The sequence below is a fragment of the Delphinapterus leucas genome, chromosome 7 (genome assembly GCF_059928025.1).
Source record: "Delphinapterus leucas isolate spDelLeu-1000000601 "Yukka" chromosome 7, BTC_Dleu_Yukka2, whole genome shotgun sequence".
Classification (NCBI taxonomy): Eukaryota; Metazoa; Chordata; class Mammalia; order Artiodactyla; family Monodontidae; genus Delphinapterus; species Delphinapterus leucas.
This window is the reverse complement of record NC_143135.1, coordinates 37,421,797-37,443,470: the sequence shown is the minus strand read 5'-3', so window position 1 is coordinate 37,443,470 and position 21,674 is coordinate 37,421,797. Positions and strand designations below refer to the sequence as shown.

The following is a 21,674-nucleotide window of genomic DNA, read 5'->3' as shown; positions in this document are numbered from 1 at the left end:
AGAGACCAGCACAAAAGACAGTGATAGACAATAAGGGAGAAAATACAAGAAAAATTAGGAAATAAATCCAGGTCTACTCAAAGGCATCTCTTCAGCAGTTCTTGACCTCTTTTGTCCTGAAGCACCAATTTTTCCATGCTATGGGATCAGTACTATTACCACACACATATTTTTCTTTCTCCTGTCTTATTCACACAAAAACATTCCTTACCTCCCTTCCCCCTCCACCTACAACCAAACTTCTCTCAGTTCCCCTTTACAGCAAAAACTCCTGCAAGGAGCTTCCTACTTTTGCTGTCCATAATTGCTCTCTTCCTACTCTCTCCTCTTAAAAGCTTTTTATTATGGAACATTTCAAAGGTATCCAAAAGTAGAACAGTATAATAAATCCCCTGCTTCAGCACTACACCCAGCTTCAACAATCAACTCATAGCCAATCTTATTTAATCTATAATCTCATTCACCTTTCCCTCCTCCTGTATTATTCTGAAGCAAATGGTAACATCATATCCTATTACCCATAAATATTTTAGTACGTATCTTTAAAAGATAAGAACTTTAAAAAAAAGCCCACAATACTATTATCACACTAAAATAATCACTATTTCCTTATATCATAAAATATGCAGTCTCATGTCATTTTTTTTTTTTAGTTTGAATGGAGATCCAAATAAAGACCACATATTTCAATGTGAAAATGTCCTTTAGGCCTCTTTTAATCTACAGATTCTCTCCCACCCCTCTTTTTTGATAATAGCTTTACTGAGATATAATTCACATACCATATAATTCACACATTTAAAGTGACTTACGTAAGGCTCAGTGGCTGTTAGTACATTCAGAGTTGTACAACTGCCACCACTATCAATTTTAGAACATCTTCATCACCCCCAAAAGAAATGCACACCCTGTAGCAATCACCCACTCACTCCACCAGCGACATCCCATTTCACCCTAGACAACTGCTAATCTACTTTGTTTCTATCAATTTGCCTATTCTGGACATTTCATATAAATGGAATTATATAGTCTGTGGTCATTTATGACTACCTTCTTTCACTTAGCAGGTTTTCAAGGTACATTCATGTTGCTGAATAATATTCCATTATACGGATATAACCCATTTTAACTACTCATCAGTGGGCCCATTTCTATTTTAACCCCTTCAAACTTACTTGTTGAAGAAATCGGTTCATTTGTCCTATAGAAGCTCCCACAGTTTGGATTTTGCTAACTGTGTCCCCTTGGTGTAGTTTAATATATATGTTCCTATTTCCTTTGTATTTCTTGTGAATTAGTAGTTGGGTCTGGAAGTTATGATCTTTTTCATGATTTTTTTCTAAATTTTACTTTTTTTTCCTCCACTGTCTTCCCCTCTCTCTGGCAAGATCATTTCACAGATGATGGTGTTTTTCCATCAAGTAGCATATGACATCTAGATATCTCTCCGTGATGTTAACCACTGATGCTCAAAGACTAGACCCATCCTCTTCAAACCCACTCCAATCAGGGTTTTCCACTTTCACTGAAATTGCTCATTAACGTCACCAGTAACTGCCACACATGGCCATATGCAATGGCCAATCCTCAGTCTTCATCTTACTTAACCTATCACAGCAGCATTTGACCAAGTCAATTCCTTCCTCTTAACACATGTTCTTCACTTGATTTGCAGGACACCACTGCTTCTTTTTCTCCTCTCTGTGTCTACCCCTTCTCAGGGTCTTTGCTGGTTCTTTCTCTTCTCCTAACCTCTTATCTTAATAATATTGAGCCCCAGGGCTCAGTCCTTGGTCCTCTTCTTTATCTCAACTCACTCCTTTGGTGATCTCCATGCATGGCTTAAAATAACATTCATACACTGATAACTCCCAAATTTAAAAAGTCCAGTCTGAACCTCTTTCCTGAACTCCAGACACGTATATCCAATTACCAATTTGATATCTCCACTTGGATATCTAATGAATGTCAAATTTAACATGATCAAAATTGAACTCCTTATCTTCCCCCCAAAATCTATGCCTCTTACAGTCTTCCATGTCTGTATCCTTCTAGTTGCTCAGGACAAAAGCTTTGACATTATCCTGGATGCTTCTCTTTCCTACACATCCACAGTGAGTCTGTCGGAAAACCCTGTTAGCTCTACCTTCAAAAATATCCAGAACCTGATCACTCCTCACTACCTTCATGGCTACACTTAGGTTACTACAACTGCCTCCTTAGAGTTGTCTCTGCTTCCACTCGACTGAACCTCCTACAGTCTAGTCTCAGCACAGCAGCTAGAGCTATACTGTTAACAGATCAGGGGCTTCCCACCATACTCCAAGTACAAGTAACAGATCAGGCGCTTCCCACCATACTCCAAGTAAAAGCCAAAGTGCTTACAGTGGCCTGCAAGACCCTCCAAAATCTACCACCCCTTTATTCAGCACTGTTTCCCCTTGCTCACTCCAGTCCAGCCCCCTTAGCTCCCTTTGCTGTTCCTCTATCATGCATGACAAGCTTCTGTCTCAGGGCCCTTGTGCTTGTTTTTCCTTCTTCCTGGAATGTTCTTACTCCAGATTGTTCCAGTTTGCTTCCTCACCTCTTTCAGGTCTTGCTCAAATAGACCTCAGGAAGGCCTTCCTTTACTACTCTATAAAACTGCAACCTATCCTATTCTCACGTTTGAGCACTCTATTACCCTTTCCTGCTTTACTTTTCTCCAAAGTACTTAACACCTTCTAACATGCTACGTAATGTACTTACTGAGTTGTTTGTTGCCTTCTAATAGAATTTAAATTCCACACTGTCTGTTCACTGTTGTATCCCTAGAATCTAAAACAGTGTGAAGTGCATTACAATCTTTAATGTGCCAGCTCTCTCCTACCTAGTTAGTAGTGACTCCACCTCTAGGAATGCTGTAGATGTAGCATGTAAGAATACAGGTAGTTGTCTGTATGAAAAATATAAGTTATTTGTGTAAAGCAAGATGGACCAATAGTATAAATATACCTCTCTAAACTGCAAAAACAATGACAGAGAGATTGTTAAACTAAAAGCTGTATTTAAGTTGGGAGCTAAAATAAATGCTCAAAGGAAAAAAATACCTGTAGTAATATATCAAAAGATAATATACTGTTCTATGTCCGTTATACCTCAAAAAAGACATAAGTAAAAGCAGGTGGCCCAAAGTAACATGTTGGGTGATGGAAGTCCCAGAATCAGATAAAGAGTAAAGGACCATCTCCCTAGCAATGTGTCCAAGTCCTGGCTACCAATGCCTACACTGGACCACACCCAACTGAAAGGATAACACCTGAAGCCAGCTCTCCACCAGGAGGAAGAAATTCCACAAATTGCTTCTATTACCCTACTTACTATTCCTACCTATCTATCTCTTCACAGGCTGGAGAGAAAACATGCTGATACTCAGAACTGACATCACCACTTGTAAGAGACTCAGTTTTTCAGAAACCGAGCCAAGAACCAAAAGACAGAATGCCCTCTCCCACCTCTTCCCTATGTCCTTTTTTGTTCTTAGGATATGAAGAGGGTGGAGGGAAAAGACAGGTGGAAGTATAAAATATCTTCTAAAGATGTCCTGCCTCTGTCTTTGAAGGCAGGTTCCTCTACACAAAGTTTAGGAAAACTAATTATGGTTTTAAAAATTCAAAACCAATATTTGAATATTCCTGTCCTTGTATGTAAATACCTTCATACATATAAATTAAGGAATAAACCTTAAGGGCAATGTTATCAACTTTAAAGATAAAAAAAAATGGTACGGAACAGATACTCTTCAGTTACATAGTATGGTACGGAACAGATACTCTTCAGTTACATAGTATATAAAACAATGTACTTTAAAAAAAAAAAGCAATATATAAATGTTACAACACAGACCTCTGCCACAATCTTCTAGGGCTCCCTAAAACTTCCTCTACAATTAAGGATAATTACTTTATCGAAAGAAAATCAAATCAACTATACCTCAATTTTTTTTAAAAAGAAAGAAAATCAGAAGCCTAGAAGATATGATTAGAATAATCAAGAGAAGCTTTATTTAAAAAACCATCACTCTCTCTTTAGAGATTATTTGCTCTTCAATCAAAGACTATGGGGATGATTTTACTGGGGGAAAAAGTATATTTTTCAAAGGAATAAGTTCATACATAATAGTGTATTTTAATACTATTGAAAACTGTTTAAACTTCTTTGCTTCCTACCATTCTTGTTTTGACAAAAGTATCTAAAGCTAATCGTTTAACTGGAGAAGATTCTACACTCAACCATTTCACATACATCTGATTCCAATTAGCTTTGATAAACTGAAAAAAAACCAAAAACCAAAAAAAACACCCAGTTCACTCTGGTATCAGATGCCACATTTTAAGTAGTTGTCAAAATAACTCACGGCTTTAAATACAAAATGCCTACCTGCTTTTATAAAAATGAAAAAAATACACCGGCCTTGAACGGTGAAGATTAAAAATTTCAAACCAAATAATTCCGCGTTATAAGTAGCATACAATTAAAGGTAGTCACTCTTAGCAAATCAAAGTCCCTGAAATGGTAATGGAATTCTATTTATTTCACCCGATGTAGTGACGTACCGGTATTCTGGCTTCTCAAGGACGTTTTTACTTATAACTGAGCCAATTCAACCAAAAGTTATGATCTCCCGCGGGTCGGCTATTGAGCTGCGTGAAGAATACAAACTGAAAAGGACACAATCTCCGGGGGCCGGGAGGGAAGGGCGAAGACGCACGAACCCTACACTGGGACACAAGTGGAGGAGTGCCCACGACCGAGTTTTAAGTACAACCCTCTCTTTGTGTTGATAAAAACTAAGACGAAAACTACACTGCCGCAAAGACTGCTCCAAACTCTCTCCCTGAAGAGGAGGAGGACGGGCGGCAGGTGGCAGGCAGCCTCGGCTCCGCGCCTTTGTTGACCGTCGCCGCCCCGAGCCGGCCCCGGCCCAGGATTCCGGCACCGGGCGACAGGCATCCCGGGGCTGGGGCGGCGGAGGCGGCCGGGCACTGCCCGGGGCTTCGGGCTCGCCCGGGGGGGCTCGCTGGGCTGGTCGGAAAGGCCCGGGCGGCGTGGAAGGGAGCGGTGGGTGCGCGCCGAAAGGCGAGCGCGCCGCGGCCTCACCTTGGACACCATTTTCTTGAGCTGGCTCTCCGACCCCGCCATGCCGGCCGCCTCGCGACTCCCGTCCCCACAGGCAGAGGGTCAGCCGCTCCGGGGCTGCCCCAGGCTGCCCCACACAGTCGCACACCGCGGAGCCAGCCCCCCACCCCCCCCACCTCTACCAACAGGAAGTAGGCCACCACGCCAAAGCTTCCGGTTCCCTTACGTCACTTCCGAGGTCGGTGACCAAGGGTGGGTGTGGCTAGAGCTTGGCAGGCCGAGCAATCTTATGCAATTTTGCGCTCTTCTCTTCAAATGGCCAGTGTTTTTACACTAGTTCATTATGGTGTGAATCTTTCCAAGAGTGCACTTTTGTTCCGAGGGTGGAAACTCTGAGCCGGGATAAGATTGGCAGGTCATTGACAGTTGCCCTTAGACTAAGCGCAGGTGCAGGGAGGGGAAGAAGTACGAAGATCTTGCCAGTGAGCTTAAACGACAAACATCAAGTGGGAAGGCACTGGACTGGAGTCAGAAAAACAGTTCTGCCACTGACTTGCCCTTCTGATAATAGCAGGCAAATGCACTCCTAGTTCGGGCTTCAGTTTTTTCCAACTCTAGGATGCAAGGCTTGCAAAAGGCGATGCCCAGCGTCTCTGATTATCAGGCTGTTTTTCATTTTTAAGGTGAAAAGTTCATCATACTACATTCCCGAGGGCAAAGTGCAGAGCCCTCGTTTCACAGGAAGCCAGGCAGTAATTTCTTCTACAGGAAATCATTCCCCTAATCCAAATGCTTGGATTAAGCATTTTAATCCAAGCCCCCATTTCTCCTTGGTGCCCAGACATCCTACCTTCTACCTTGGATTCCGTGTGTGTACTAGCCTGTCCACTAACAAAGTCCAAGTCTTTGAGGGCAGACTCATCTTCAGATCCTCACTGTCTTATTATACAGTGCAAGAGTAGGTACTCTATCTTAATTGAATTTCTATACCCATAGAAGTTCCTCATGGTCATTTATATTAGTCATTATTATTGCACAGCACCACCAGTTTTGTAAGTACAGTGCCATTCGAGGTACTGTAAAGCTTGGTTTTGACGGTGTGAAGTATGATTATTTGGATGATATTAGCATAGTGCTACTGGGGAACAGGCTGTGGTATTAATTCTCTTCTAAATTGGCCTCTAAGTGAAGGTCACATACACAAAGAGGGTCTAATTGACAACATGTGGAAGCATCATTATACATTGTTGCCAACACACACAAAATAAAGTCTATTTTAATAGGTATCTTTCTTTGGACACTATACATTAGTTAAGCACACAGCTCCAGTCAAACCAAACTATAGGGCAGTCTATCCTTCCCTACACCTCTTCTTTGTCACTTAAAAGTAATGTGCTTTTCAAACTATTCTTAAAGCCACAGCTTACCCAGGAGCACCTTCAGTTACAGCAATTCTACTTTTATCAATTGGAAGAGTGTAGGTAATATATTGTTCAAAAGGTGTTCTTGTTAAAAATAATTTTTAAAATTTTGAAAACAATTAACAAAATCCATTCTCTTCATTTTGCACTTAAGCCACTTAAAATGAAGTAACTAAATACCCTGGGGACTGTATGAATTATAGGAAAGAATCTTTCTCCTCAATCTGAATATATTTCCTTCCACCCAATAAATTAGGAATCTCCCAGTAATTTTAAAGTCAAAGTTTATTTTATTCATTATTCTTGATATTTAAGAATAACTACAATGTAAATTGGAAAATAAAATATTTATCTGTTACAATATCAAAGAAGCATTTTAATCCAAGCCCCATTAAAAACCATAACAAGAGACACTGCATGATTTTGGAAAGATGAAAAAAAGTGAAAGTTAATAGAAGCATCATGAATGTCAAATTATCACCAAATCACAGTGAGGTGGTGGTGGTACTGCTTCTTGACTTATATATGGAACTTACTACATGATTTATAATACTCAACACTCAAGGAAATATCTGATAGAATTACTTCTATATTGTGGGCTTCTGTAGGGCAAGGGCTATTATTACTCATCTTTTCACTTCTCAGATTCTAACACAGTACCCGGAATAACAGTAGACACAATAAGTATTGTTGTAGTGACATGTTCCTTTTATAATTAATGTAGTGAATTCTTAGTAATTCATCTATTTATACAGTTATTGTTATACAGTTATACAGTTATTAGGTTATTGTTCAAGAGCACAATTAGGTATCTGATATTAGAAAAGGCGACTTTAAAAACACAAGAAATGGTCCTTTTAGTTTTAATTTCTTATTTCATACAAAAGGACAGTGAGGATATACTATTAGAGTTAACAGCAAAATAACCTACCCATGCAGTGAAATTACACAGAACTAATGCTCTTCTCTTCAAATGGCCAATGTTTTTACACTAGTTCATTATGGTGTGAATCTTTCCAAGCATATTAAATACTTTTCTACTTAAACATGGAACACTGAATATAATTTCACCTTTTCTTTATGATTTAAGCTCATCATTATAAGCATCCATTATTATTCTAAATCAGCATTAGTTTGACTGTTTCCTCTCTACCTAAGGTATGTCTGCCCGTATAATCCATCTGGCTCCTATCTCATTGACCAGGTTTGGGTTACCTATAATATGCTTTCAAAGCACCTGGGACTTCTTCACAGCACTTATTACACTTGCATTGGACATTTATTTGTGAGACTTGATTACTATGTTTCCATACTAGATTATAAGCACCATGAGGGCTTGTACCTAGTCCAGGTTTGCTCACCACTGTATCTGCAGTGCCCAGTATGGCACCTGGTGTATAGCAGGCTCCCACTTATTTAACTGAATGACTAAATAACTAAACGCCTACTTCAGTGCGTACCTCCCCCATTCCCCCCAGCTATTTGCTGAGGGCAAGTCTGGGAAGTCAGAGAATCAGTCTTTCTAAAACCTATATTGAAAAAAAAAGCCCCTACATGAGAATATAAGAGTATAGAACCCCAGCTTTAGGGTCTTGTGGTAACTATTTCCGCTTTTATGCTTTTTCCCTCTTCTCGTACTTAGAAAAAGTAGAGGTTGTATGTAAGTGTCCCTTAGTCATGAGATCTTGGGCACTAAACCTCAATTTCCTCCTCTATAAAATGATGATAATAGTCCCTTCCTCAGTGGGTTACTGTGAGGATTAATAAATAATCCTGAGGAAAAAAACAATAAAGTACTCATCACATTGCCAGAAATACTAGAAGTGTTGATGTTAGTTGTTGCTCTTAGCTGTGCGCCACATTCGTAATGATATGCTATCTTTCACATATGAAGATATTGTCATTATTGACCCATCACCAAAGTAAATCATTTCTTCAGGAGTAGTTAAAGGATTTGCTCAGACAATCAGCCCACCCAACCTCTCCCCATTAAGACCAATGGCTTTTATGAAAGCCTCATATTTTAGCTTTAAACTGCTTGGCTTTCATTCATTACCTACTTCCACTAAAAATACACATTCTCTATGGTTCTACTAATGTCACAGTGCGTTCTTGAGATGTCGGAGATCTTATATAGCCTAGGAAGAGGTTATAGAAAATTCCAGAAAGGACAGTCCCACTGGAAATTAAAGTACACTTTTTCTTCATATATTAAAAATTTTCATTTTCCTTTTTACTATTTTAAAGTACGTGTAAAATTCTTTTCCATTTTTTTGGTAGCTAATCAATTTGAAGAGGGAAAACAAAATGCTTTATTATCATTACTACCCACTGTTTTTAAAGAAGAAACATTAATAGCTTAAATTGTGGATCCTTTGAGTGTATAGCTGGCACAGATTTTGTAAATCCATACTGGGCTTTCGGCTTATCATGGTTATTATAACAGTCAAAGAGTAATTTTCCTTTAAAAATGTATCATTTTCAAAGTACTCCCAAAGTGCTAAAGGTGCTAATTGAGGATACATAATTTTAAAACGATGCATATTGCAGATGAACGTTTATCTCTGCTGTAGGTTTAAAGAACAGTATAGATATCTCAAGAACAACAAAGAAAATTAGATTTTTTTCCTTCTTATCTAACTACCTAAGGATTCATATTACAAAGCCAACCAAGAAACCATCTACCTTAACCAAGCAGTTTGTAAGGATAAATAATAAGACACAGAAGTTCTCAGCCCTATATATATGTTGGTAAAATTAAACGACTTTCCTTTCAAGTAATTCTGAACTTTAGAACCAAAGTTTTAACTGTTGCTGGAGACTGTGTATTGATGATGCACTGCTTTGGAGTTTCTCAGTCACTGTATCTTCTTTCACTGTGGTCCTGATGACTTCAGACACTCCACTGGTTCCAAGGATGCAAGGCAAACTTAAAAACACTTCACTATTTATATCATAATATCCCTGAAATGAAAAAAATTGGGATATTAGAGCCGAATCACTGCAAAAAAGATAATACCATAAATATGGATATTTCCTTGCTTTTCTGGTCCTAGAAGTACAAAGTGATACAAGTTGAACTTAAAAAAAATTGTTCATTTATTTTCTAAATTCGAGTCACTGTTTCACAAAGTTTTTGTGAAATGGAACTTGGTCAAAGACACCCACTTTATGGGGAGGTAAGCTAGCCCCCTGCAATATGAGTAACAGGCTGGGGGTTAAGAAAAATGTCAGAGTGAATTCCCAGGGGAGGGGTTTAGCATGGACTCTGAGTGCAGTCAAATTTGGTAATCTGTTTTCAGTCTTTCCTTCCATGTTTTATTTCCCTTCTGGTATTCCTAAGTTTTCATGAACATTTGGTTAAGCATTTGTGCCTCATCTTAGCTGTGCTTTAGGGACTCTATACTTGGAATAAAGCAGTAAAGGACAAACTGAACTGGAGAAGCAGACTGATGATTGGCTAAGACCAGCTGGCACGTCGGTCTGGGGTGACCTGGCTGGCTGAGGAGATAAATGACAACCAGAAGAAGTTTGTGGAATTTATAAATGCTTCTTGGAGATTCCAAAAATTAATGGGGGTGAAGGGCAACCTGGTAGAAGCCCAGACTTCCCATAGCCAAGCAGGACAGAGCTTAGACCAAACTGTCTTCTCCCACGTGTTACTCTAAAAGCTGGTGATACTGAAGATACCTGGGTTCCAGTGTGAACAGCACTTTTTATGGCTTTATATTAATAATATAAATATTTTAAAATATGATGAGAGAATGAGAATAGCAATTACCTTTGCTAAAATTGATACAGAATGCACTTTCTTTTTATCATTCACAATACTGTCAACCAGGTCGGCTACTGACAGTCCAACAGACCAGGATCTTTGACCTTTTACCCTTAATAGTTCCATGGCTCTAGGTTATAAAAAACAAAAATAAAACACACAAATCATGATTTTAGAAAATGCACAAAATATGTACACTTAGTTTTAGCTTCTGTTTAAGGTATTAATTAGATATTTTTATGACACAGAAGTGAGAGTTATACAGCAATTGTTAGGAAAACCTACAGTCTAGTAATGAAGCTTTTCTTAAAATGTCAGGCAGTTCACAGAGAGTCAATACAAATGGCCTAATAATATAAAAAGATGCTCAGCACCACTAATATTTAACTAAATATGAGTTAAAACAATAAATACATCAGTTTTGCCCATCAAAATTGGCAAAGATTAAAAAGACTGATAACTACTTTCCCAGAAGCTACAGAGAAACAGGCATTCCCATAACTGCTGCTGAGAGTGCAAAATTATTCAACTTTTAAGAGGAAGATCTGGCAACACTTGATCTAGAAATTCCTCTTCTAGGAATTTATCCTATAGCAATATGCTCAAGTGTGCAAAGACATACATATAAGTATGTTTGTCTTGTTTGAGACACAAAAAATTTTGGAAACAATTCATGAAAAGAGGACTTGTTAAATAAATCACTACCAAATGTAGTGCCATATAGCTTTTATTTTTTTAATTAGTTAATTTATTTATTTTTGGCTGTGTTGGGTCTTCGTTGCCGCACGCGGGCTTTCAGTAGTTGTGACTCACAGGCTCTAGAGCGCAGGCTCAGTAGTTGCGACACACGGGCTTAGTTGCTCTGCAGCATGTGGGATCTTCCCGGACTAGGGATCGAACCCGTGCCCCCTGCATTGGTAGGCGGATTCTTAACCACTGCGCCACCAGGGAAGTCCCCTAGTGCCATATAACTCTTGAGAAGAATATAAAGTAGATTTATATGTACAATAATGGAAAAATATCCAAGATTTATTATTAAGGAAACAAAGCAAGTTGCAAGATAATATAAATAGCATACATTTATAATTATTAAAATAATAATAAATAATAATGATAATGTTTGCAGAAGCATGGGAAAAAATGTTTGGACACGTGGACACTAAACTGTTAACAGTGGTTGTTTCTGGAGAATGGAATTACCCCTGCTTTTCACTTTCTCCTATATAGGTATCTGGAGTATTTAAAGTTTTATCTCTGCTGTATACCAGAAACTAACACAACATTGTAAATCAACTATATTTCAATAAAAAAATAAATAAAGATAAAGTTTTATGAGAGCATACATTCATTTTGTAACTAATTAAAAGTGATACAAATTAAACAAACATGTTTGAATTCTTTCCTTTTAAAAGCTATAAATGCAGGATTATATAGAGAAGCAGGTTAGAATGGATTATACAACATACTACTCTTCTCGATAAGAGAATATTCTTTCTAGTTGTTATATTCTAAAATCCATAAACTGCAGGTTTAAAAAGCTAAAAATCGCCACTCGGAATTCAGGAAAGGATGTTATTATGTGACAGTAAAACAACAAATGGCATGAAAATATGCAGTATGTAGAGTCCACCCTATCGGGCCAGACCCCAGGAAGGCCTCTGAATAAACACAAAAGATACGAGGATCTGTGCATTATACTTTGTTTTTGCCTGAATTTATAATGTGGGTTATCCATTCATATTAGACTAATTTCCAAATGTATTTATGTGTAATTAATAAATACGTATTGATTTTTAAGTGGTATGGACAAATTCTCTTCTACATGTAAGAAAATATCCAATACCCTCAGATATAGGATCCTACATCCTAAATATAGGAGCAGTAAATCACTGCCTACAAATAAGGAAGCTATTCTACCCTCTAAAGAGTCAACTGTATATCTAAATATTAAGCTTGCAAAGCACTCTTAGATCTACTTTGAGATAAGAAATCAAAGAATAGAAAACATTGTTCTCATGTACTTTGGTTTTGTCCATACTAGTAAGTTTTGTTTGCAGAAGCCCAGTAAGTACATGCTGTGCAAACAGCTGTTACATTAGCTATGAAGTATATGGATTTTAGTTGGATAAATGCAAAACTACACTATTACCTGTTGGACAGCTGCACCTGAGAGTTATGCCTTGTTGCATCCTCTTGGCCACCCCATGTGGGCACTAAAAATTAAATGAAAAACTGATTATATTTCATCAATAACTCTCTTAGGGTTAAGATGTGATAAAATGATCATCTGCAGTTAAGGGTACCTCTATTAAATTTTTTTTGTTTTTTTTTTGCGGTGCGCGGGCCTCTCACTGCTGTGGCCCCTCCCGTTGCGGAGCACAGGCTCCGGACGCGCAGGCTCCGGACGCGCAGGCTCAGCGGCCATGGCTCACGGGCCCAGCCGCTCCGCGGCATGTGGGATCTTCCCGGACTGGGGCACGAACCCGTGTCCCCTGCATCGGCAGGCGGACTCTTAACCACTGCGCCACCAGGGAAGCCCTAAACTTTAAGGAAACGTTTTCCCCCCTTCTAGCTAGAGTTACATTTTTCCACTGGTGGCACTAAATGTGCTGTACTGATTGCCTGGGGTGAGAAAGACTTTGAGCTGTAGTTCCCCCAAAACATGATCCCCAAAGTCTACTTGCAGCCCCTTACCTGTTCTCTCTCAACAACACTGGGCCATTTTACTGTCCAAGTAGAAAGCTTTCTTTTCTCAGCAGGCAATGCGTAATAGGCTCCCATGTGCTGCAAGCACTTGGCATTTGCTCCACTGGGAACCATACATACATACATACACGCCACGCGGCTTGCAAGATCTTAGCTCTGGCCAGGGATTGAACCCAGGCACGACAGTGAAAGTGCCAAGTCCTAACCACTGGACCGCCAGGGAATTCCCACAAGTCTTCTAAACTGCATTCAAGATTAGGCCAGTTAGTGATGTGTCAGCAACAAAGGACAGCTTCCCCTCCTCAAACTGATTATAAGCTTCCAGGGGGCAGGGGTCATGTGTTTTTTTTTGTGTGTCCTCTAACACAGATTCTTTACCACAGTAAAGAATGCACAGGATAGGCTTCCCTGGTGTCACAGTGGTTAAGAATCCGCCTGCCAATGCAGGGGACACAGGTTCGTGCCCTGGCCCAGGAATATCCCACATGCCACAGAGCAACTAAGCCCGTGCGCCACAACTACTAAGCCTGCGCTCTAGAGCCTGCAAGCCACAACTACTGAAGCTCACAAGCCACAACTACTGAAGCCTGTGTGCCTAGAGCCTGTGCTCCACAACAAGAGAAGCCACTGCAATGAGAAGCCCGCGCACCTCAATGAAGAGTAGCCCCCACTCGCCGCAACTAGAGAAAGCCTGCACGCAGCAACGAAGACTGCAACGAAAAATAATTATTTATTTATAAAAAATAATAAAATAATAAAATAATTTTATTAATAAATAATAAAAATAATAAATAAATTTATTTTAAAAAGGAATGCACAGGAGATAGTATGAGCTGACCTTGCACACAATCCATAATTTTTTAAGGTATTTTTATTTATTTTATATTTTTAATTGTTTTCTCTTTTTTTTTTGCTGTGTTGGGTCTTGGTTGCTGCACACGGGCTTTCTCTAGTTGCGGTGAGTGGGGGCTACTCTTTGTTGCAGTGCTCGGGCATCTTCTAGCAGTGGCTTCTCTTGTTGCGGAGCACAGGCCCTAGAGCACACGGGCTTTAGTAGTTGTGGCACGTGGGCTCAGTACTTGTGGCTCAAGGGCTCTAGAGCGCAGGCTCAGTAGTTGTGGCGCATGGGCTTAGTTGCTCCGTGGCATGCGGGATCTTCTCAGACCAGGGATTCGCAGGCAGATCGATCCTTCCTTCCTTCCTTCCTTCCTTCCTTCCTTCCTTCCTTCCTTCCTTCCTCCCTCCCTCCCTCCCTCCCTCCCTCCCTCCCTCCCTCCCTCCCTCCCTCCCTTTATTTATTTTTGGCTGTATTGGGTCTTTGTTTCTGTGCGAAGGCTTTCTCTAGTTGCGGCAAGCGGGCGCCACTCTTCATCGCGGTGCGCGGGCCTCTCACTATCGTGGCCTCTCTTGTTGCAGAGCACAGGCTCCAGACGCGCAGGCTCAGTAGTTGTGGCTCATGGGCCTAGATGCTCCGCGGCATGTGGGATCTTCCCAGACCAGGGCTCGAACCCGTGTCCCTTGCATTGGCAGGCAGATTCTCAACCACTGCGCCACCAGGGAAGCCCCAGATTCTTAACCACTGTGCCACCAGGGAAGTCCACAATCCATAATTATATTAAACAAAGAGGAAAACATAGTTGCAACAGTTAAGTTGAAAAACATCGAAAAGTTTTAGAAGTTTTTATGTTAAGTTAAAAAAGAAGCAAAACCAAAAATTGTTACATGAAAAATATAAATACATGTGGACAAATTAAGGGGTTTTAAAAATGTTTCACTTGAATGGAAGGGCTATACATGAATTATTTTCTAAAACAAAATTTTGGCACATTATTAGTATATTCACAATACAGAGAAAATTGAAGAGAAATGTCTGCTAAATGAAACATAGCATTCACAGACCTTGGAAAGATAAATAAAAAGGGCAAGGTAGGTATAAGAAAAGACAAAAGACACAAAGAAGTCTGGAATTTAATTATGAGTATTACTGCCATTATATATTACACACATAATCACGTTTTATCTTTCCTCTGAGTTTGGACTTATAAGAGCCATAAGAAAACAATGTTTGGAGAGAGGGAGAAAGCTTCACTATGTTCAGATTTGCTTCTGACACAGTCATTAGGATTTTCAGTTAAGTTTAGATGGACTGATTTCATTTTTTTGTTCATTTACTGCCCAACCCTTCACACTTCCTAAGTGTATATTTATCCTAGTTTAAGAATCCCTTTCAAATAATGCATCTAATCAATCCTAATCTTTCTGGTTCTACTCCTTAAAATCAGTAATCCCCTGACCCCAAAAATTTTAATAAAAAATGACCATGTGATCTCTCTTTTCCATTACATATAACACCTATCCTTTAGGTAAGATTGATGCCCAAAGCAGATGATCTAACACTCTGTTTTGAGGTCCAGCCCTTGGGTTTCTAAAACACCATTTGAAGGAGTTATCTGCAGTTTACATATGATTTCAATATCACAGCTAAAAATAGCAGCTCCAAAGCACATGTTCTACTGACTAATTTGGTGGGGCATTGTATGAATGACCTTTGGATACAACAAGATGGTATCAGGATCATTCATTAATTTCAAAACATATTTACTGAGGCTGTCCCAAGCTCAAGGAGTTTACAGTCTGTTGGGGTGAAGAGACAAGTAAATATGCAATTATAACACAGTGTGATAGTGGTTATAATAGAGGCATAAACTTACTTAACCTGGAGAATTAGGGAAGGCTTCCTGGGAGAGGTGGCACTCAAGCCCAGTCTTTTTAATAAATTTATTTATTTATTTTTATTTGTTTATTTTTGGCTGCACCGTTGTTATGCGCAGGCTTTCTCTAGTTGCGGCGAGCAGGGGCTACTCTTTGTTGCAGTGCACCGGCTTCTCATTGCGGTGTCTTTCCTTGTTGCAGAGCACGGGCTCTAGGCACGGGGGCTTCAGTAGCTGGGGCACGCGGGCTCAGTAGCTGTGGCTCATGGGCTCTAGAGTGCAGGCACAGCAGTGGTGGTGCATGGACTTAGCTGCTCCGCGGCATGTGGGATCTTCCCGGACCAGGGCTCGAACCTGTGTCCCCTGCACTGGCAGGCAGATTCTTAACCACTGTGCCACCAGGGAAGCCCTCAAGCCCAGTCTTGAAGGGTAAGCAGGACTTAGCCAAATTAATGAATGTTCAGGGAAAGGAAGCATCAGGTGCAAAGGCAAGGCGGCATGAGAGTGCATGAACCCTTCGGGAAGCTGCAAGTTGATCATCTGACTAGCATAAAATGCTTGTCAGAAGATGAGGCTGAGGAAGGAAGCACAAAACAAATCCTAAAGGGTCTTATATGTCGTGTAATTCCTCCTCCAGGCTGTAACTGTCATTTGTCTCTGAAATACTTAAATAATTTCACTTACATATCTGCTATTCTTATAACTCTGTTTCTAAACCCTAATACTGCATTATTTCAAAGTGTAGTTTTCCATGTCCCTTTGCCAATTTTCTATTCATCACCATCTCGCTGTCTTGATCATTGTAGTAACAGCTGCCATTTACTGAATGTTTACTCTGTGCCAGGCACTGTACTAAATGCTTAAGATAAATTATCTAATTAAGTCACAGCAAGAAAAAGTACAGCTTTGGAGTCAGACCAGGGTTCAAATTGCAGTTCTGCCCTTACTAAATGTGTAAACCTTGGACAAATTGTTAACCTCATTGAATCTTAAGCTTCCTCACATATTGATTTGGAAAACTACCACCTCCTTCATGGAGTGTTTTTAAATTTTAAATGAGATATGCAAAGCATTTAATACTCAATAAAAAATAATTCTAATTTTGCTATTACTGTGGTGTCACCTATGCAAAGATACAACCAACTGGTGTCCATACATGAAACCAGCAGAGGGAGCCTCTAATCCATTTCTGGCTTCAAGACCAAGGTAATTATCGGTGGATAGAACTGTCTCTGAAACAAAGTAGAAGACAGGATAAAAAGTGATCTGATAGCAGTACCTAGAAGGGAGATAGGGAGATGGGTTGGGGAGTACATAGGTAGCTTCAATGGTATTTGTATTGTTCTTAATTGAGTATGGATTCATGAATGTCTGTTCTACTATGATGCTTTAAAACATACATATATGCTATACATATTCTTTTATATGTGTCAAATATTACATAATGTTATATTTAAGTGATCTCAATTCACATGCACCTACATCTCTCCATTTCTAGTTCCTACTTGAGAGCTCCCTTCCTTGCGCTTTTGTCTTACTTCCCTTGGACCTCTCTTATTGCAAGTCAACACTGCCTTTTATTATAGTCGTTTCCTATATTAGACTCCAAGCTGCCTAAAGACAGGGTCAGGTTCTTATTCATTTATGTAGCTCCAACAGCAGTCAGCACAGTACCTTAGGTTTATTTATCAAGTCACACCATCCTTTATTTTCTCTTTACAATTTGAGATATTAATATAACCATATTGTGAAATGTTCTTATTCATTCAAAAATTATAACTTATTAGGGGGACTGGTTAAATAAATTTTGGTACATCCAGTAGTTTAAAAGAATGAGCAAGATCTATATATGTTATTATGCAATCATTTCCAAGTCATATCAATAAGTAAAAGGGCAAGACGGAGAATGATGTATTATGTATATTTCATACATGTGCTTGTCCATACACAGAACATTTCTGCAAGGTTGCATGGCTTCTAGAGAGAGGGACTGGGTGTCTGGCATAGAAGGGAGACTTATTTTCACTACATATTTTTTTGTACTATTTAATCCTTTTACAATATGAAAGTACGACTTTTTCAACTAAAAGAACAGCTTAATAATTTACTCTTTCAATAAGGAGAAGGTACACACACAAAATTCAAATTGGATCAGAATAAACAGCAGTTTAACAAAAGAATAAATATATTGAGACAACATATGGTTAATTACCACATAGCTAGCAAGAGCTTTTAGCTCAGAGGAATGAAGGAATCACTGTGCAATGATGTGATCAGGAAAAGCTTCAAAGGGTAAGGTAAGGGAGACTTGACCTATATCTTGAAGAATGAGATTTGAATATGCTGAGAGAGAAAGAGAAGGGATTACGGGAAAGGTAAATGCAATGGGCAAAGGTCCCTGTGGCTGAAGCAAAGCTGTGGGATGGGGCCGAGATGCACAAGACCTGGGTTTTAGCCCCGCTTTGACCTGAAAAGCTACAGCCTCCTGCGGAGGTCACTCTTACCATCCCTGCATCCACTGCTGGCTCCCTACAACAAACTGTAATTGACGATCCCTTGGGTCGCTTCCAGCTCTCTAATATCATGACTCTCTCCATAATTGTAATTGGGGAGGAAGATTAAGACTGCATTTTGGGACTCCTTGAATGGCAAGCAAAAGAATTTAATAATTTGGTCAGAGGAAGCCTGTGAAAGTTTTTGAAAAGAGGAACGTGACTTAGGAACATTGAATTAATATGTGCAACATACTGCAAATACTGTAAGTTTTAGCTAATATCATTATTAATTTGGCATCATTTGGCGCCCTGGAGGTGGCTGGCTGCTGGGATGGCAGATGAAGAAGAAGACCCCACGTTTGAGGAAGAAAATGAAGAAACTGGAGGAGGTGCAGAAGGTGGACAGGGTAAAAGAAAGAGACTTTTCTAAAGAATGCCTCTCACTGTTGTGGCCTCTCCCGTTGTGGAGCGCAGGCTCCAGACGCGCGGGCTCAGCAGCCGTGGCTCGCAGGCCCAGCTGCTCCGCGGCATGTGGAGTCTTCCCGGACCGGGGAACGGGCCCGTGTCCCCTGCATCGGCATCCCAACCACTGCGCCACCAGTACGGTGTATGAGGTATGGGTTTGGGGATGACCAGAATCCTTATACTGAGTCAGTAGATATTCTTGAAGACCTTGTCATAGAGTTCATCACTGAAATGACTCACAAGGCAATGTCAATTGGAAGACAAGGTCGGGTACAAGTTGAAGATATCGTCTTCTTGATTCGAAAGGACCCAAGAAAGTTTGCTAGGGTTAAAGACTTGCTTACTATGAATGAAGAATTGAAACGAGCTAGAAAAGCATTTGATGAAGCAAACTATGGATCTTGACACCTTTTGTACTTTCTGAAGCTTCATTATTTTCTGGGGAAACCATATTTAATAACTATATTTTCCACAGTAAGGTTCTGATATCTAGCCATGTGAATGAAAGATAGAGAACCACAACGTTTTCAGTCTTTATTCATGTCTTCAATTTTAGAGTGATATTTGAGCCTTTAATTGCCTGCCGATATATTACTATACTTTGAATTACTTACTGGATTTTAATGACCACATGTAAGTCAAAGTACCTTGCAAACCATTCAGTTCCTTCTGATTTTGTGCCACTGTAGGCTGTACTGTGGCTGTTTAATATGTGAAATCTAAATGGTACCTTTGATAGCTAAGACATGTGTTTCATGTTTCTAAAGTTTTTAGATTACAGTAGTCTAAGTTATTAAAAGATAGTGAACTGGTTTGTGTTTCTTTTAAGGAGAAAATGATAGAAAATACAGCCTTTTTTAAGAGTGTTTGTCTTAAGATAATTTGTTTTAATACTCTTTTCTTTAGATAACAAGTGATTTTTTTTATTTTAATTTTTTATTTTTTGAGAAACTAAAAGTTTCCTATGAATGCTTCTGTGTTGGAAGACCTATGTGATTTAAAACCTTTGGGGCTGGGCTTCCCTGGTGGCGCAGTGGTTGGGGGTCCGCCTGCCGATGCGGGGGACGCGGGTTCGTGCCCCGGTCCGGGAGGATCCCGCGTGCCGCGGAGCGGCTGGCCCTGTGGGCCATGGCCGCTGGGCCTGCCGCGACGGGAGAGGCCACAGCAGTGAGAGGCCTGCGTACCGCAAAAAAAACAAATCTTTGGGGCTTATACTGTTTGTCAGGTTTTAAGAGAACTCATTTCCTCAGGTCAAATTAAAGCTTCTAAATATAAGTGTTTTCAGTAGCAGGAATGGCATTGCTGAAAAAGCTGATGGTAGGATAAGCATTTGGGGTAGTGTTTTATTAACATATTTGTTAGTACTTGTTCATTGTGGAAATGTGTACTTGACTAAGACCACGTGTGGCTATAGAAACCACTTTTGTAGTTCGGCATATACAGGTTTTGTGTATATTTAGCTTATTGTATTATTCTTGCACTTGGCTTAAAGTAAGGATTTAAAATTGCATTTAAGGGGATCATTGGATATTACTGTTTGTGAAACTGAATGTTTTGTGTGCTGCTTATAAACATTATCTATGAATCAGTACTTAGGAAAATTTTACTTTCTTAACCTATCAATATAAGGAATAAACTATGAAAAATTAAAAAGATTAAAAAAAAATTTGGCATCATTTACAGGGTAGACTAGAGGGAAAAGAGCACATTAACTGGGAGATGTGCAATAATCAGGCAAGCAGGAGATCAACATGGACCAGAATTCAAATGGTAGTAGTGAGTAAACTTGGGGGTCTTGAGCTTGTTTGAATCCCTAGACATTTGTTACTCTAATACATCTGCTCCAAGTTCTTATTTGCTCCCCTCTCCTGGTTCTACTGATTAGTGTTTAGTGTCAGGAAGCATTCTGAGCCTGAAAAGCTATTTCTGCTTGAATCACACTGTCAGGTTTTGTCAAGGTTTATTCTATAGCCTGACTCTTTCTAGCACTGAACTTTCTAGGTGGCCAGTGCAGATTTATATAGATTTAAAATCTTCCTCCAGTTCTTCAGTTAAATCACTTCCTCACAGGCAGAGAAGTTCTTTTCTACATTGTGCTCTACCCTACAGCACCTACAGGCTGAATAGAGTAATAGTAATATACTTTAAATGAGGAAGCAATGATTAATTTTCCCCAAATTACCTTTTTAGCATATTACCCGCATGCTCAAATACCTTTAATAGTTCCCCTCTGCCTGAGAATCACTTTCCAACTCTTTATCAGGTATTCAAGGATCTCCAAAATGTGACAGCAACCAAGTTTATCTGGTTGAAACTCTGCAACAACCAGTCTAGATATTTTTATCCCATGACCATGCCGTACTTAAGTGTGTGCCTTTGCCTGTTTTCCCATTCCTGGAATGTCTGTCCCATTCTTTGCTATTTATTCAAATCCTATTCATTCTTCCAAAGTACAGTTCAATGATGGCCTACACAGAATTTTCTCCAGTCATTTCAACCCATGTTAAATGCTCACTCATAAGTGTCTAAGCACTGTAAATCTAAAATATATTCATTTTGGCACTTAATCAAATAGTATCCGATACTTTCATTGCTAGCCAAAACATCTTGTAAATATTTTTCTTGTTGCTCTAAAATAATTTTTAAGTATGATGAAGGAAGAGACTGTGCTCTGTGCCTCTTTTGTATCACACTAACATCTTATATAGTAGTAAGAGTAGACACTCATATACTTGTTTAAATGAATAAAAATGAACAGACTTAGGATAAAGCACTTTTATCACCTAACCAACCTGACTTTATAGCATGAGGGAAAAATAAAGAAAAAAGAGATTCTTGAATCAAATAGGGAAAGCATTCATTTGGGATAGGAAAAGGGGCTTTCAAATCCAGGGGACTGTATTTTTTTTTTTTTTTTTTATTGCAGTACGCGGGCCTCTCACTGCTGTGGCATCTCCCGTTGCGGAGCACAGGCTCCGGAAGC

General features: G+C 39.6%; 2 protein-coding genes across 12 annotated transcripts in view; both read right to left on the bottom strand.

Moving 5' to 3' along the window:
* Nucleotides 1-5,298, bottom strand: part of TSG101 (tumor susceptibility 101) — a 58,558-nt gene extending 53,260 nt beyond the window's left edge. The window contains exon 1 of one of the 5 annotated variants that reach the window (XM_022583787.3): nucleotides 5,140-5,298. In XM_022583787.3, coding sequence (XP_022439495.1) covers nucleotides 5,140-5,181 — 42 coding nt within the window. In that variant the 5' untranslated portion in view covers nucleotides 5,182-5,298. Of the gene's footprint in view, nucleotides 1-4,595; nucleotides 4,681-5,139 lie in introns of those variants that run through there. The other 4 variants (XM_089915068.1, XM_022583789.3, XM_022583788.3 and 1 more) reach the window with 4 other exon arrangements.
* A 1,511-nt stretch (nucleotides 5,299-6,809) lies between these two features.
* Nucleotides 6,810-21,674, bottom strand: part of UEVLD (UEV and lactate/malate dehyrogenase domains) — a 48,429-nt gene continuing 33,564 nt past the window's right edge. For 5 of the 7 annotated variants that reach the window (XM_022583781.3, XM_089915064.1, XM_089915065.1 and 2 more), the window contains 3 exons: nucleotides 12,464-12,527; nucleotides 10,321-10,444; nucleotides 6,810-9,503 (listed from right to left, as the gene is read on the bottom strand). In XM_022583781.3, coding sequence (XP_022439489.1) covers nucleotides 9,330-9,503; nucleotides 10,321-10,444; nucleotides 12,464-12,527 — 362 coding nt within the window. In that variant the 3' untranslated portion in view covers nucleotides 6,810-9,329. Of the gene's footprint in view, nucleotides 9,504-10,320; nucleotides 10,445-12,463; nucleotides 12,528-14,301; nucleotides 16,306-21,674 lie in introns of those variants that run through there. The other 2 variants (XM_089915067.1, XM_089915066.1) reach the window with 2 other exon arrangements.